Raw genomic sequence first — 16859 nt, forward strand, 5'->3', positions numbered from 1 at the left:
ACATCGAATGCTTGTTGCTGCTAATGTATATATAAAAATATACACATTTTTTAGGTGATAACATTTATTTTTTCATTCTTTTTCTCCTTAAGATATAATTCTGTTAATCACATCAAATACCTTATTGCCGGCATAGTTTGTTTAAATAAAACATCAATATAAAATCCATTATACAGAAAATTATTTACTGATCGGTATGCCAGAAGTTAGTACAAAGCAGGAATAAAAAGGTTTAATGTTGCATATAAATGGTTTCAGTTAATTTTACAATCACAAAATGTAGTGAAATTTGTGTATAAAACTTCATAACAACAAAAGGTAGTGGACATACAACTTCAAGGGACAGGTGACAGCAAAATTATAGCAACAGATAAAATGTAAATGTAAAAAAGGCACTTTAAATTAGTATTGACAGACAGTATTTTTATAACATAGATGTGTCTATCTACAGCACAGTTAGTGGATGCATATGCGCATGACAGATGTTCAGATTGATATATAAATACTGGATTAGTTTTAGAGTGGAAAATGTTATATGGTACAGAAGATCTGGGATTAAGCATTAAAGGATTAACATCTTAACAACAACACAAGCATAAGTTCAGAAGTGCAGTGATTTTTTTCTGATTTCAGTGGGTACTGATCATTTTACACCATTCAGCTGGCCGTTTTCCTTTCACAATTCAGCTTGTGGTGCAAAAAATTAAGCTTTCATTTTCCACACCTTTAAATATGATCGAGTCCCATGTGTAAGCAGGTAAAAATTATTACGGAAACATGCACACCACAAAATCAATTTAAGACAACAGATGTCATGCATGGATAAATACAGAATTGTGTTTGGTAACTGAAGACCTGTTAATGCAGGGCTTGACATTAAGCTTTTACAGGTACCTGAACGTTTAAATCACATGTAAAACAGCAGTGCATTGATATTAATACCAAAACAGGATGCATAATGAACATAAATTCAATAGTTTAGTAATTATGCACAATTCAGACAACTGGTAAAACTATGAATTGTTCGACAATGATGCCACAGGGCAAGTAACTGGACACTGAGGACCAGACGTTACGATCAGATAAACCATGACACCTGACAACTAGCGTGACACTTTAGTTACCAGATTGAACAACTTCCTTCGACATTTTTTGCAATTGTCCTGAACAAACATTAATGCCAAGCCCTGCGTTGACAAAAATCAGATACATTTCAACAAGTTAGGTACATTCAAGCTCTGAAAGCCTGGAAATACAGAACAGTGCTTAGGGTTTCATACACTGTTCGAAAAGCACTACTTAATAGAAATAGCAGACATACATCACTGATTGATCAAGCACCTACATGACTGGTTATTTGATGTATTAATTAAAGTTTTCTCGGCTTTAAAAACACAGACCTGGATTGTTTCAGCAGGGCATTACATTGCACCCCATCAGAAAGGCATGATTCTCCAGAGCAACAAGGAACTGAACACTCAACATGTTGTGTCATGATTTAACTTTGGTCACCAGTGAACACACACAAAAAAATCATTTTGACCTTGTTGCTTAATAAAAGTCAGCATATGCAAATAAGCCCTATAGTAAAAAGACAGCCAAAACAATACACACATTCAATAGATAAGTAGCACAGAACATCATAATCTCACTCTGTGCTGTCTTTGCAATGCGTTGCCACAGACTGCAGCCCTGGTTTAGCAAATAGGAGCGATCGTCCTATACTAGAGGCATTGACTGTTTGTTTTGGTGCAGCAGGTCTAGTTTTAGCAGTATTAGTGGCATGGATCAAAGTGCTGGACTGCTGTACTCTTGATGTAGCTTGGTTTGGTGGTTGCATAGTAGAACCTACATTCAGAACAGCGACCTAAACAGAGCTTTCAGATCGTCTCATAGCCTTGCATTTGCACCATAATGTCTTCAAATTAGTTTAACAGTTGGAAAAGTGTAACTGAAGCAGATTTCACATTAATTTTTTTAAACAGCCAACGAAGAAAACATTAACTTAACACTGCAACATAATGCTCAAATCATCTATAAATAGTGGTTCAGCTCTTCAATCTGTGATCTTGGTCCGATCTGTCCATTCAGGTGATTTTGCACTGCGTCTCGAAGGATCTCAATGGACAGATGTAGGTTTGGTCACTGGGCATAAGAGGGCAGTGTTGAAGCCGGGGCTCACCCTTGCTCTAAACTTTCAGTCACCTGAACAGCCGAGTAAGTGGGAGGCTGCGCCTGTCGCGTGAAGAAAGAAGCAGCTCTTTTGGGCTTTAGACGTTTAATCTCTTTTCCTGAAACAATAGCGGTAAATTAAAATGAGCTTTTTTGTTGCAGATGATAAAAGTTAATGGGCATAACAAATTAACACAATTTTAGTCCCTCACCGTCATCAACATAGCTGATGGTGCTGAGTGAATGGACTCGACTACAGACCACGCTGCTCTGTCTGCGCAGTTTCCCCTGCCGTCGCTCTCGAGTCTTCTCATTGGTTTCCCGACCCGTAGGTTCTTGGGAAGGCGTGACCTCACCGTCAGTACCCACGGCTGCTGACTCAGCAACAGAGCGTAACTCCACACAAAACTCAATAAGTCCGCTCATAAGTTCGGCCTAGAGAACAAAAAGTGCATTGTTCAATAATGCACAAGTATATCACGGAAAAATTAATTAAAATTTATTAATAAAATAATTCATAAAAATAATTATAATTAATTATAAACTTATAAAAATAACATAAAGAGATAGTTCACCCAAATAATGAAAATTATCCCATGATTTACTCACTCTCAAGCCATCCTAAGTATATATGACAATCTTCTTTCAGACAAATTCAATCAGATTTTGAAGCCCAAAAAAATGTATCCATCCATCATAAAAATAATCCATACGGCTCCAGGGGGTTAATAAAGGCCTTTTGAAGTGAAGCGATGGGTTTTGTGAGAAAAATATCCATATTTAAAACTTTATAAATTCAAATGACTAGCTTCCAGCAGAGGAGCGTACGCATACTGCGCAAGCCAACTTGCACCACAAGAGTAACCCAAGACGTGATGTATGACGCAGGATGTAGGAGTAGAGCAAGTTAAGATGCCTCTTGCGGTTCAAACAAATAGGGCTGGGAAACAAACTCAAGCTCCTCTTCTCTTCTATCGAAATCCTCTAACATTTTTCTATAAAAATTCTCATTTTAGACTTCTAATTCATGGCCAGTGTTTTGTTTTGTTCTATCCTCTGCGCTTCCACGTTCATCATTACATCATGCATTGAGTCAGGTTACTCTTCCGCCATCTGTCGGAAGCTAGTTATTATAGTTAATAAAGTTTTACATATGGATATTTTTCTTACTAAAACCCATCGCTTTGCTTCAGAAGGCTTTTATTAATCCCCTGGAGCCGTATGGATTACTTTCATGATAGATGGATGCATATTTTTTTTTTTTTGCCTTAATTTGCCCTCCCTTCTCTACCATTATAAAGCTAGAATATTTTTAAATATATCTCTGATTCTGTTCGTCTGAAAAAAGAAAGTCATATACACCTAAGATGGCTTGAGGGTGAGTAAATCATGGGATAATTTTCATATTTGGGTGAACTAACCCTTCAATGTTATTGCATTTTAATATTTTATTGCTATAATACAAAGCATTTTAAATATATGCTTGCTTACATTGTCAAATATAACATTACTAGTTATTAATTGTGTGCTCACCTGTTTTGAATAAATTTTTAATAACTTATTGACATGCACGCCAGCCTCCTCTCCATCAAACTCCAGCCAGAGTATATGCGAGTCTCCCTCTGTCTCTGGATAGCTGTGATCCCAGGACAGCTCATTGAACTTGAGACCCAGGAGGACATGCTTCTCTTTCACATCCATGACATACACTCCTTCCAGACTAATGCCCACACTCACAGCCTTACGGCCACCTCTGTGAAGGAGGCCCTGAGCTGGCTTGTCTATCTCACCCATGAAGAAAGCACATCTGCCAATGCAAAAATACACAAATGTAAGCTTCAGTCACTTCATGTGCGAACAACTTTCCACTTGCGTCGATCATACCCGTAGTAAGGCAGCGCGTGGCAGCTCTTGAGGTACTGGTGCATCAAAGCGACAGGCTCCTGGCTGGGGCCAGTGGCAGCAGAGGAGCAGATTGAACGATACTCCTTTATGAGATTATGTTCCATCTCGGCATTCCGCCCTCCTCTCCCCCTCAGTGTGGACAGAAAACCTCCTCCTCCAAATGCAGCGTGGGCAGGAAGGAATGAGGATAGCTTCTTCTCTCTAGAAAAACATTAGGTAAGGGGAGAAACTGAAATTAATTACAGCAATTCAGGGTCAAATTTCAATAAGAAATGATAGTTGAACACCTGAACATTAACCTCATTTAATCAAAGATATAGGAGCAGATGAGGGCACCTGATTGCTGCTGTTAGAGCACGGTCATCCAGCCCAGTCCCCAGCTCAACAGCACAAGACAAAGCTCCTAATGTCAGCCAGTGTTCAGGGTCACAGGGGTAACGGCCCTCCAAGATATTCATCTTGGCCTCGTCATAAAGCAACCTTAAAACTCCTTCATCTTCAATCTGATATTACAAAACAAAAATGTTACACAACATGACAAATTCACCTTCATCATTCATCCATAGCAGTGGTTCTCATTCAAGGGGGCCTCAAGATGGCTCAAATATTTACATGAATACTTTTTAAATTAAATGTATTAAAATAATCTAAATTGAAATGCTAAAAAATCTGGATGTAAACAAAATCCATTTATTTTCTTCATCAATAACTATTGCTTTTATTGAAGAATGCACAGTTCTTGTAAATTCAGGAATCACAAAAAACAAATCATGATTAATTTAATATATGAAAACTCCCATTTCTGTTAATAAATACAATTTTGAAAACAAGGAGCTGCAAGATTTTGCTTGTCTATGATTGATATGCAGCATAAATCTCTTTAGGTCCCTTCATGTTATGATCGCTCTGGAGAATAAGCAGTCCATGTCATGACCTCCACTGCCAAAGGCAAATGACTCCAGACACAAATGCTGTCAATCAAGTCCAAAGTCTTAGATAAGACGTATACTGTCTGACATGAAAGACATTTGATGTTGCACATGAGCCTTGGATTTTACGCAAGATCTCTATGGGTTCATATTGCACAATCTGAAAAGCAACAATAATAGACAGAGAAAAACACAAAGTGTGTTCTGGGCTTAAAGGGATAGATCACCCAAAAACATCATATACTCAACCTCATGTCATTTTCAAACCTGTATGACATACTAACTTTTGTAAAACAAAAAAAAAGAAGATATTTTGAAGAATTTCTTAGTGCCCAAATGGTTAAAGCTAATTGGGAACAATATTGTTTTGGACCCCACTGACTTTCAGTGTATGGATAAAACAGTTGAAACAATCTTTTCATATGTGCATAAAAAATAAAGTCACACAAATTTGGAACAACATAAGGGTGAGAGAGTCTTCATTTTTGGTTGAACTATCCCTTTAAAAGACACAAACATCTAATAAAAAATTTCATTACCTGAAGTTCTTTTGACCTGGGGTAAAAAACATTTCTTTTGAACATTAGACATGGTTCATCTGAAAAAGAGATGTGTTTTTGTTAGACACTTAAACTTTCAGGTGAAGTGAAGTGTGCAAAAGCTAAAACACACAAAAAAACACCTTGAGAAATGTCTTCTGCGGGGGCCTCGGTAAAGCGGTACAGCAGGTCCTGCCACTGACGACACAACTTGTAGGGAAGATGTTTAGGCTTCAACTGCAGGTCTGTTCAAACATAGCACAACAAAATGAGGCTAAAGGTGGGAATCAACAAGGACTTCAGAAAAAAATGATGATGATCAAACACTAGGGTGGATTTCCTCTGCTAATCATCAAACACAAATGTTTTGATTATTATAATATATGTTTAAATAATGGCTGGAATACTGAAAAGTTTGCCCTGACTTGCAATCTGGAGGACTCAATGCCAGCTGCTTAAAGTCAGAGCCAGTCTGCAAATTTTACACAGTCAGGGTTGACAGATTTCACAGAAAATCGTGTAGTGTATTATAGGCACAAACTCATTTTTTTTAGCTTCAGGCTATATCAAAACATGTTTGATATTTTGAGCCAATTACAGAACACATATGGATTTCATTTGTCATGCGTCTCCTCCTTACAAACGCTTTGAACAACTCAGAACATCAGTGGAGAAAGGCATATTATTCATCATAACATCGTAATATACATCGTACACCCACTATATTGCTAAATCTACACGATTTTTCATATCAACTGAAAAATAAACCGGGATAACCTGGCTTCTTTTGAGACGCCCTTGTGCGGTCAGTTAATGATATGCTAAAGCCTGCCGGCACATTGACGTGATTGGTTACAAGGTAGTTTGTGACATCAAAAACACCAGCGATTTCAAACTTTAAATCACTGCAGTTTTAAAGGTCAAATAATCAGCAATGGTGTTGACTTATGAATTTGCACATGGTTTGTCTTAAAGCATATTAAAAACACCACATAGACATATAAAGGGGGTCTTTAAAGTGATTAATGTAATATCATTCCTCGCTGTCATTATCATTGTGGTGTGGTCACTATTCTCATAGAATTAGAATGATTATTAAAACATTATAGTTATCATGCTTCATGTGAACAGGCTTTTAGTGTATGAAGCCCAGTTTTTCCTCTGTAGCCATTACAAAGTTAGCAAGTGTAGGATGCCTAGGGTTGTTAAGATTTTAAAAGTTGTGGTGTTTTCCAGCCTTTAATAGAAAATAAGTAAAAAGATGCCTTTGTTTCAAGAGACATCAAATAATTCATAAATGCCAGTTGGTGGCATTAAAGCCCTGAAGACTTCCTGAAGTCCCCTCCCAACCCTCCACTTGCAAATCAGCCACAGAGACTGTAAATGTCATCATTGTGTCTGGCCTTTCTTCATAACCTAAATACGAATAGGTCATATGCTCTTGTATCAGTCTGACATCTGGCCCGAGCACAAAAGATTACCAAGCAAAGGAGAGCAGAACCAGAAAGCGAACACATCTACGGCAGAGTTGGGAATGTTCAGAGCCTCCCGGACGTTGCGGCCGAGCTCCTGCGCATTCATACAGCCGAGACCCTCCAAAGTCAAGTGCACTGCACTGTCGCTCGCCAAGTACACCAACAAATCTTGAGCTGGAGAAACACAAGAGTGACACTGATCATGTCAACAATGATCTGATGGGGACCTCCAGTCTAATAGTGACATCAGATCCATAGAGGAACCAAAGAAACCTTAAGGAACAAAGAACAGACCTCTGGTGACTGAGGAAGCCACACTTCCTCGCTGGGAATGAGAGTCCTCTGATGGCTCAGGGAGGAAGTCGCCATCATCTCTCTCCATCTAATCCAGAAACAAACACAAGTAACTTACTGAATAGGAAAAACAAGACGTTTTTATATAAGAGACTTCTGCTATTTGTTTTTTGTTTTTTTGTATATTCTGCGCAAACTAAGCAAAACCGAAGTCATAATTTCGAATAGTATTTTTCATAGCAAATATACCAGTCATAAGCATAAACAAGTTTAAGAACATATTAAAGGCTAACGCTGAAACTTTTAAGTTCCTCAAGTATTCCTTGCCTGTTTTACAGTTTTTATGCTCAGTTGTGAAATAAATCTCATATAATCGATTAAAATACAATAATATTATCAAAAAAAGTAGAGAAATGAAAAAATAAAATAAAAGTAAACACAGCGGACGTCCCTATTCTGACCAGCTAATGTTAGCTAGCCACTCCACTAACTGTCTGACAACCAAACTACATGCAGCAACATACCGAGACACTGTCCTTCGTTTCAGAAGCGTCTTTCTCGATCAAAACTGACTGAAAGCATCAATATTTTAGTGGATTAAGTTACATAAAAGAGCCGAAAGTATGACGGCAGCAGCAGCGCAGCTGGATAATGTTCTCAAAACAGCGCCCACCAGTGAAATCAGCAAAAACCTGGAACAAGCTTCATTAATGTAGAAACGCCGTACTAAAACTCGCCAACAGAGGGCGCACCATCACAGCCCAATTGCAGTGTATACTGAGATATTTAGTAAATTTATCCGAAAAAATAAATAATTTAATAAGCAATAATACTTTTATTATTAAATAAATATATTTTTTATTAATAAATAAAAAATAACATACTTTTTTGCATATAAAACACCCGGATATAGAGGTTCAAAGCTAAAATATGGCGCAGAATAAATTACTGGTCATTCATTCATAGATTATTTAGAAGGCGGGAATTGTTGCGCCATATTCTCCCGTTCATAAGTAATATGAGCGCACCGTCAGGTGTTATGCAGAATTTCGATTCCCTGCCAAATTATTACCCCCCTCGTTGAAGTCGCTATCTGATTGCCTAATCCTAACCCCACCCCTAATACTAACCCCTCCCCTACACCGAATCCTAAACCTACCAATACTAGGGGGGGTAATAATTTGGCAGGGGTAGGCATCACACCTGTTTCACAGATTAGGCCTAATCCTGGTTTAGGCTAGTTGAACTAGGTTAAGCCCTAGTTCAATTAGGGCATTCAAGTCAATGACATAATTTAAGATATATCAGTCCAAGTTGCTTTTAGTTAAAACAGCTCAAACGTGCAATTTAGTCTGGGACTTTTGTATTTTGTCTGTGAAACCAGGGGTTCAAGTCTTTAATGGGCTTCATACTAGAAGAATTGCAACTCCTCTCTAGGTTTTAATCATTTCTGTGCGGCGCCAAAGCCAAGTCTGTTAGGGTTAGTGGTCCACGTGATTTCATCTGGCATGAGTTAGTGCCATCTGCTGCCGCTTTGAATTGCATAAACTAAATAATAAAGATGTTTTTGAGGATATTTTTAATAGACCTTGCATTAATTTTACATTTAAATCACATATGGTTTTTCCATCCCATTACGAATAAGTTTTTGCTTTTATATTGTGGTATTTGGGGCGAAATGTGGTGCATTCATACTAATCTACTTGGTTGTTGTTGTTTTTATAGAGCAAACAGATTCACATTAATCTGCCCATTGTAATAAGACCTGAATTCAGTCACTAATCTTTTTTTGACATGATCTGGGGCTGTATTACAAAAACTTACCATCTTAATTCTTGATTTAAGATTGGAAAAAGGTCTATTTCTAAGTGAATTGATGGTTTCTAAACAGATAAGAATCTTACAATGTTTCTGTACAGCCTCTGTAGAATGTTTCAGAAAGCAACTAAGTATAATGACAAATCATAAACATTATCACGTTCCTGGAAGAACAAATTCAATTTCAAAACATGAACATTAGTTAAAGTCAGTATTTGTTTTTATTTATTTAAGAGTGAAATATAGGTATACAGACAGTGACAATGCATAATTAATTAGCACTTAAGACTGGCAAAAAAAAAAAAAAAAAATCTTCTAATTCCTAGAAAATTATGGTCTTTCACATGGCTATCACCAGACCAAGCTCAATTTAAAATTGAACATTGGTCTGGGGAGTCATATGTATTTTCTACTGCACAAGAGGTGTGATCAACGACCATTATTCACGCAATTGGATAGTCCTTCAACCAATCAGATCCATGATCCAGGTGACGTACTTTGCAGAGCGACGCAAAATCGGTTTAGTTTGTATTGGTTTGTAGTATTGATCAGCGGTTTGCAGAAGCAGCAATGGCATTGAGCGATTTTTGCAGGTTGTGCAAAAAAAACATGAAAGTGAACGATATTTACACCCACTCGAGCGATTTGTTTGTTAAACTAAAGAAGTCATTCAGCATCATTGAGAGGTTAAAAGGAATTGGATTGACTGTCGTGCTTGTCGTCGCTTCTCTATCGTCATCGTGTTGTACCCGCCAATGGCGAGCAAGGTGGATAAGGCAGTCTGTGATTGGTTCCCTCAAAAGTGTAACAGAAGCAGTAGAAATGAATGTACGGGTTTCCAGATCAGGCTGGGTTTACCCAGTGTAGTCTTTCGCACCAATATTTGAATGAATACTTTAACCACCCCCAAAAAAAATTGTCAAAAAAAACCCCTCTTGGATGAAAATTTCTCTCTTTTAAGCTGTACTTTGCATCATTTTCTCACTGTGACAACTTGGGGCAATGCTTTTTTATATGATTCATTAGAGCACTTGACTGGCGGAAGGCCCTCCCACATGAAGGGCAGATGTATGGCGTCATTCCTGTATGAATTCTCTCATGTTTTTTCAAAGATCCTGACTGTGAGAAACTCTTTCCACAGTGTGAGCACTTGTAAGGTTTCTCTCCAGTGTGAAGTTTTTGGTGGTTTTTCAAGTGACTGGCTAAATTAAAGGCACTGCCACATTCAAAGCACACATGAGCTCTCACATTGGCATGCAATTTCTGGTGCTCTTTAAAATGGTCCATGCGTGAATAACTCTGTCCACAAATGGAGCACAAGTAAGGCTTTTCATTTGTATGGATTCTCAGGTGTCTTTTCAGGTGTGCTGCGAACATAAATTTTTTGCCGCACTGATCACAGTCGAACGCTCTTACTCCGGAGTGAGAGAGATGGTGATCTCTGAGATTCCTTGGATCCGTGAAACTCTTGCCACACAGATGACATTCGAAAGGCTTCTCTCCAGAGTGAATCCTTATGTGAATCTTAAGGTTTCCTTTTTGTGTGAAGCTCTTTCCACACTGAGGGCAGGGGAACAATTTTTTGGCTTCAGTCTGTGAGCAACTGAAAGATTTTTGTTTTGATATCAAATGATTCTTCTCCACTTTGTTCAGTTCTTCTTGATTTTCAACCGGGTCTAAATAGAGCACATAATTTATCAATTGAAAAAAATGATTAATTCAAATGTGAAATTAAATAGTGTAAAGGCTTTTATGAGCAATTTTTGTTAATAAATCTAGTAAACAACGTCCACACACTGTTACGACCATTTAGATGTATTTTATTTAACTTTATTTGTGGATTTATTATGTCACCACTCTGCTTTTATTAAGATCTATGTTAATATTAAAACGCCACCAAATCATTCACTTCTCAATGTTAGCAGTTTCGAGAAAATCGAGAATGGACACCAACCTTGTTCTTCGGTATCTTTATTTTTCCCTCTTCGTGGTCTGGAATCACTCGTGCACACACTTTCCATTCTTGTAGCACGTACAGTTGCCTCTGTCGATTTGTTCTGATGAAGAATGGTGGTACTTGTCATTGTATTTATTGGTGAATTGTTGTGGGAGTGTCTCGAATCTGTGAATCGCGACCGCAAGGTGTGAATTGGACGCTTTTGGGGAGTTTTTGGATAATCGGTCTACATAAATGATCACAATCAATTTAATGCGACCATTTAAGTAGCCTATTATGTTTGCAGGGCTGTAGATCCAAAATGTGTTGTTGGGGCGGGGAGCATTTTGATTCAAAACAGCAGTTTCAGTTTATTTTAAATTTAAATAATAGACAATTTTTAAATGTTTAAAAAGTAGTTAGTAGTATGACCGATCCGTTTTGACTAAATAATTACAGCTTCCTTTCATTTACTCACCATCATTTCGTTCAGAACCTGTATGACCTTCTTTTATAGAACACACAGAGTTTAACTATGGGGTTATTTTTGTTCCAAAATTCCAAATGTGGTGATTCACAAATAAATGCAGGCAGAGTTGTGCTTGTGACATAAAAACATTTTTGTGAATATCTTTTTTATTAGCAAATCTCATTTTATATATTTGTTCATTTAACGGTGCAATAAGTAAGATTTTTGCAGTAATATATATATAAAAATACACTAGCCAGTGTTATATATTTTGTTCACTTGAGTAGCCTACTTACAATTTCCCAAATGTTTCCAACTATTTGTAAATCGTGAGAAAATTGCAATTTTAACCAAGGCTCCGGGACGTGTGAGGAGTCGCCTGTCAATTGCGTCATACCCGCGTTACCCTCGGTTTCCGGTTTTATTTTGTAAATGCCATGGAAACACCAAAGACGTTTTAATATTTACATGTTTTAATAGACAAGGGAAGAACTGTTTGGTTATATTTATAGACAGAAAACTAATTGTTGTTATATAGCTCAACATGTTCAGTCTCATTGTTTAAATTTAATTCATTTATTTATTTATTTGTTTTGCAAGTAGCATGCTTTACCATATGCCTCAGAGAAAAACATTATTTTGTCAAGTAGCTAACATAGCATTATCAGATGCAGCTTTATTTTTAGTAACAGTAATACAGAATTTTCTCCATCATACAATATGTTTTAAAATTAATTGCATGCCATTTATGAACACAAGCCATCCACCATTTAATATGATATACTAAAATCGATCTAGCTTACTGCAGTGTGTAACAGTGTCTCACAGCAGCCGCCGAGCGAACGCACAGAGTAATGTTTTCAACACACTCAAATGTATCTAATATGATAAACAGAGCTGTGTTACCTCATACTCATGACCGGAAAAAAGGGAAGCAGCGCCGGCGACCGTGGCATAATAAAATATCCGCTGCTCGAGGCGTGTGTTGCACAGTCGCTCCAGAGGATTCGTTCAGCTCCCATACTACAGTAATGTTAATAATCGCATCCATGAACATGATTTCTTGATTTCATGATTTCAAACTTGCCATCATAAAGCTACACATTTGTTTTGAATAGACCTCTAGTGACCTCTAGCAGACATAAATCTTACATATTGCACCTTTAAAGGGTTAGTTCACCCAAAAATGAAAATAATGTCATTTATTACTTACCCTCATGCAGTTCCACACCCGTGAGACCTTCGTTAAACTTCGGAACACAAATTAAGATATTTTAGTTGAAATCCGATGGCTCCGTGAGGCCTCCATGGCCAGCAATGACATTTCCTCTCTCAAGATGCATTAATGTACTAAAAACATATTTAAATCAGTTCATGTGAGTACAGTGGTTCAATATTAATAATATAAAGCGACAAGAATATTTTTGGTGTGCCAAAAAAACAAAATAACGACTTATTTAGTGATGGCCGATTTCAAAACAATGCTTCAGGAAGCATCAGAGCATAATGAATCAGTGTATCGAATCATGATTCGGATCGCGTGTCAAACCGCCAAACTGCTGAAATCATGTGACTTTGGCGCTCCGAACCGTGGATTAGACACGCTGATTCATTATGCTCCGAAGCTTCCTGAAGCAGTGTTTTGAAATCGGCCATCACTAAATAAGTCGTTATTTTGTTTTTTTGGCACACCAAAAATATTCTCGTTGCTTTATAATGTTAATATTGAACCACTGTACTCGCATGAACTGAATTAAATATGATTTTAGGATCTTGAGAGAGGAAATGTCATTGTTGGCTATGCAGGCCTCATGAAGCCATCGGATTTCAACAAAAATATCTTAATTTGCGTTCCGAAGATTAACGAAGGTCTCACGGGTGTGGAACTGCATGAGGGTAAGTAATAAATGACATTATTTTCATTTTTGGTTGAACCCTTTAATTAATTTTTGCGAAACTCCTAACATATATTTGTGGATCTCATTCTATTCATTTGTGCATACGATTATTTTTTTTATTTTGTGAATCTCTTTACATTTATTTGTGGATAATAATCTATTTATTTGGAATTTTGGAACAAAAAAAAAACCCCATACATAACCTGATATTTTGAAGAAATTGTCAATGATAGTCGATGGTTGTTGTTTTTGGGACCTCAAAATGTATGTTTGAATTGTTTTGCATTCTGTAGACGAAATAAAGTCATACCAGTTTGGAACGACATGAAAAGGACATCAATTATGACTTTCATTGTTGGGTAAACTATCCCTTTATATAAGATAATTAAAACACTCACATCCACAGCCACGCACACACACAAATAAAAGCAGACTCTAATTAATACACACAAAACAACATAGTTTAGTTTATTACCACAGAAACACAGTAATCTCCACATGAGAATGCGGGAGTCACTGCTTACCATGCTGATGTACAGTTACCACTCTACCACTTGATCTTCTCCAAAACATGAACAAAGGCACCACTTCAGAGAGTTGCGAATCCCAGTTCATAGGTTATGAATGGATCAAAGGTGAATGTTACCAGCTGTTAACACAGTGATCTGGACATTTTTCACCTTCATTTGAATCAGTGTGTGTCTGTGCTTCAATCTTACAGTATGTTCAAACACAACAAAAATGTGGGAAGAGCCATGAATGTTTCTTTGTTAAACAACAGTAATGATTTCTGACTTTATTGAGCACCATGTAGGAAAAGGTCTGTCATTAATATCCAAATTGGCCACCTCTACACAATACTCATCAGTGTCCAGTCATGCTCATCACTCTCCCTGAGAAATTATGCTCTAACAGCATCCGCCACCTGACTGTTGCACCGGGGTGCTTTCTATTTTAAGATCAGGTTTCTCTGAACCCCCTGAAGTCCCAGGTCTCATGCGCTTCTTTATTTCCTCTGCCATGGTCATGAAGGCCTGCTCCACGTTCGTGGCATTTTTGGCACTCGTCTCAAGGAAAGGGATGCCAAGAGAGTCTGCAAACTCCTGTGGAGAAAAGCGTTTTCAGTGAAGTTAATATATAAAGTGTTTGGCATAGAAATGACACATTTCACCTTTAATAAGTCTAAAGAGAAATTATATATCATATGTATCATAGAACCAACCTTAGCTGTAGTGTAGTCCACAACTTTTTTTGTAGTGAGGTCACACTTATTTCCTACAAGTAGTTTGTTGACATTTTCACTCGCATAGCGATCGATTTCCTTCAGCCACTGTTTCACGTTGTTGTAGGATTCCTGAAAAGACACCAGCATAAACTTTTTAAAAATGTGTGCAGTTTAGATTACATTTCAGTTCTGTTCTTTAAGCAATAGCCATGAATGTTTCATATGGACATGCATTTTTAGAAAGGGGTCTCACAAACCTGATCCGTAACATCATACACAACAATGATCCCGTGAGCTCCTCTGTAGTAGCTGGACGTAATCGTGCGGAACCTCTCCTGTCCAGCGGTGTCCCACTGTAAACATGGACATGACTCAGTTCATCTGTGGTTTCACATTAAATGACACTTAGAATTTTACAGTCTACAAACTCACTATCTGCAGTTTAATAGTTTTTCCATCCAGCTCAATAGTTCGGATCTTGAAATCCACTCCAATCGTGCTGATAAAACTCTCTGTGTAGGTGTCGTCCTGGAAGAGAAGAGCCCATCATAATTCAAGAACACAAGGTCAGAGATTGTCATATCACAAAATGCTGTTAATAAAACACTTACTGCAAAACGCAAGAGAATGCAGGATTTTCCAACTCCAGAATCTCCAATCAGAAGAAGCTTGAATAAGTAATCACTGGAGAAATATGTAAAATATAGTATATTATAGAATAGTGTATTAAGGATAGTCTTGTTCGATGAATGCCTATCACACTTTTATTTACAGAGCAACTATGTTGCAGTCTGTTGTGTCACAATTCATATAATTTATTATTTAATTATTATAGAAATTGATCATCAACTGCGTAGAAGATTTGGTTGACCTGTCAAAAAAAGGTTAAAAACATTATTAGACGGTCATAAATGTTCATATATCACAGGATAAGACGACTTACTATTCAGGGTTCATGATGTGACAGCAAAGGGATTGTTATTGTTTGTCCAGCTGGTAGAAGCGCTCTAGGTCGCTTACTGTTCACCGGCTGACCGCAGACTCCGAGCCAGTATTTAGCCTGGAATAGTAGCAATAAAAAGAAGATCTTTGAGTTTTGATAATCCTTTGTGGACCGTTTCCAGATTTCCTTACAAAATTAACCCAGTCCGACTTTTCGCCTCCTCTCTTCTCTCTGGTTTTTACAAGCCGCGCAGGTGCGGCAGTGACGGATGATGATGCGCTGCTTTTCTTATCCGCTTTCGCCGTCTAGTGGTAGGATCCGTGCATATGTAATGTTGTGTATAGCCAGAATTCACACAAAAAGTTTGCTTGTTCTTTGTGATTATAAAATATGTTGGTTTTCTTGATCAGCTGATATATACAGTACACGAATCAAACGTGTCTGCGTGGTGATTGTCCCTTAAAAACAAAGCGCCACGATGCTTGGGTGTTGTAGGTAGTTTCCAATGAGGTTGCTAGAGGTTTCTGTGTAGTTGTTTCTGTTCAAGTCAAAATATCCACTCTCAATGGTTTGTTATCCTGGCTAATGTGAGAAGTCTCCCAGAAACTCAAGCTGCAAAGGTAAAACGTATTGTTAGGTATTATTTAGTTATTGTTGAAAAAAAAAAATACACCATGTTTTATACAAAACAAAAAAAACACTAATTCAAACAGCATCAAACTTTATTGAATAAAACACTCTAAATTTTAAAATAGGAATGAATAACACATTTAAATATCAAAAAGAGTAGTCAGACAAAATACTTTGTGTATAGGCTATAAAACAATCCATAAATATTTTTCATTTTGTGTTATCGTTCAAGGTTTAAAACCGAAAAATACAGGCTTCGGTATATATAAAAAGCCCCTTTGCAAAAGGTATTAAATCTCTAAAGGCACTGCAATGCAATAAAACTTAATGAATACATTCATTTGGAGACACATTGTCTGATAAACTATCAGAGAATTCGATTTGCAGCTAATAAAAGACAACAGCCCAACAGAGACATTTTGGCATACCAGGAAACAACACACTTAAATAAATAATGTAAAAACAGCAAACTTTGGTGCAAGTCTCTTTGCATGTTCAATACATCTTAAAGACAAGGTCAAATTATCTTAATATTTGGAGCAAAGTAAAAAAAAAAAAAAAAAAAAAAAAAATGACAAGAAACATTACATTTCCAATTAAACATAACAAAGGAGAAAAATCCTGCT

General features: G+C 37.2%; 3 protein-coding genes across 3 annotated transcripts; all 3 read right to left on the bottom strand.

The window, feature by feature from the left end:
• Window positions 1–57: 57 nt before the first annotated feature.
• Window positions 58–7978, bottom strand: frmd8 (FERM domain containing 8). Its single transcript, XM_067397886.1, has 10 exons — window positions 7839–7978; window positions 7315–7402; window positions 7027–7194; window positions 5689–5790; window positions 5546–5604; window positions 4414–4580; window positions 4057–4278; window positions 3706–3979; window positions 2385–2607; window positions 58–2291 (listed from the first exon to the last, which is right to left on the bottom strand). Exons 2-10 carry the CDS (start codon window positions 7400–7402, stop codon window positions 2179–2181), a joined length of 1416 nt encoding a protein of 471 aa, XP_067253987.1. The 5' UTR covers window positions 7839–7978; the 3' UTR covers window positions 58–2178.
• A 2135-nt stretch (window positions 7979–10113) lies between these two features.
• Window positions 10114–11153, bottom strand: LOC137028357 (zinc finger protein 391). The gene is made up of 2 exons (XM_067397116.1): window positions 11087–11153; window positions 10114–10808 (listed from the first exon to the last, which is right to left on the bottom strand). The coding sequence occupies exons 1-2, from the start codon at window positions 11151–11153 to the stop codon at window positions 10114–10116; spliced, it is 762 nt and encodes a 253-aa protein (XP_067253217.1).
• A 2735-nt stretch (window positions 11154–13888) lies between these two features.
• Window positions 13889–16141, bottom strand: rab1bb (RAB1B, member RAS oncogene family b). Its single transcript, XM_067397896.1, has 6 exons — window positions 15604–16141; window positions 15272–15344; window positions 15093–15188; window positions 14918–15013; window positions 14658–14789; window positions 13889–14538 (listed from the first exon to the last, which is right to left on the bottom strand). The coding sequence occupies exons 1-6, from the start codon at window positions 15615–15617 to the stop codon at window positions 14344–14346; spliced, it is 606 nt and encodes a 201-aa protein (XP_067253997.1). The 5' UTR covers window positions 15618–16141; the 3' UTR covers window positions 13889–14343.
• Between the last annotated feature and the right edge of the window lie 718 nt (window positions 16142–16859).

The sequence above is a fragment of the Chanodichthys erythropterus genome, chromosome 10 (assembly GCF_024489055.1).
Source record: "Chanodichthys erythropterus isolate Z2021 chromosome 10, ASM2448905v1, whole genome shotgun sequence".
NCBI lineage: Eukaryota > Metazoa > Chordata > Actinopteri > Cypriniformes > Xenocyprididae > Chanodichthys > Chanodichthys erythropterus.

Bases quoted from the DNA above. Each gene is read 5' to 3' on its own strand.
- frmd8 (XM_067397886.1), bottom strand. From the start codon at position 7,402: ATGGAGAGAGATGATGGCGACTTCCTCCCTGAGCCATCAGAGGACTCT. The intron at 7,195-7,314 runs GTCTGTTCTTTG...GTGTTTCTCCAG, and splicing joins GGCTTCCTCAGTCACCAGAG to CTCAAGATTTGTTGGTGTAC. The intron at 4,581-5,545 runs GTAATGAAATTT...TTGTAATATCAG, and splicing joins CCAGGTCAAAAGAACTTCAG to ATTGAAGATGAAGGAGTTTT.
- rab1bb (XM_067397896.1), bottom strand. The intron at 15,014-15,092 runs GTGAGTTTGTAG...CCATGTTTACAG, and splicing joins AAACTATTAAACTGCAGATA to TGGGACACCGCTGGACAGGA. The intron at 14,539-14,657 runs GTTGGTTCTATG...TTTTCTCCACAG, and splicing joins TGGACTACACTACAGCTAAG to GAGTTTGCAGACTCTCTTGG.
- LOC137028357 (XM_067397116.1), bottom strand. From the start codon at position 11,153: ATGGAAAGTGTGTGCACGAGTGATTCCAGACCACGAAGAGGGAAAAAT. The intron at 10,809-11,086 runs GTTGGTGTCCAT...TGCTCTATTTAG, and splicing joins TAAAGATACCGAAGAACAAG to ACCCGGTTGAAAATCAAGAA.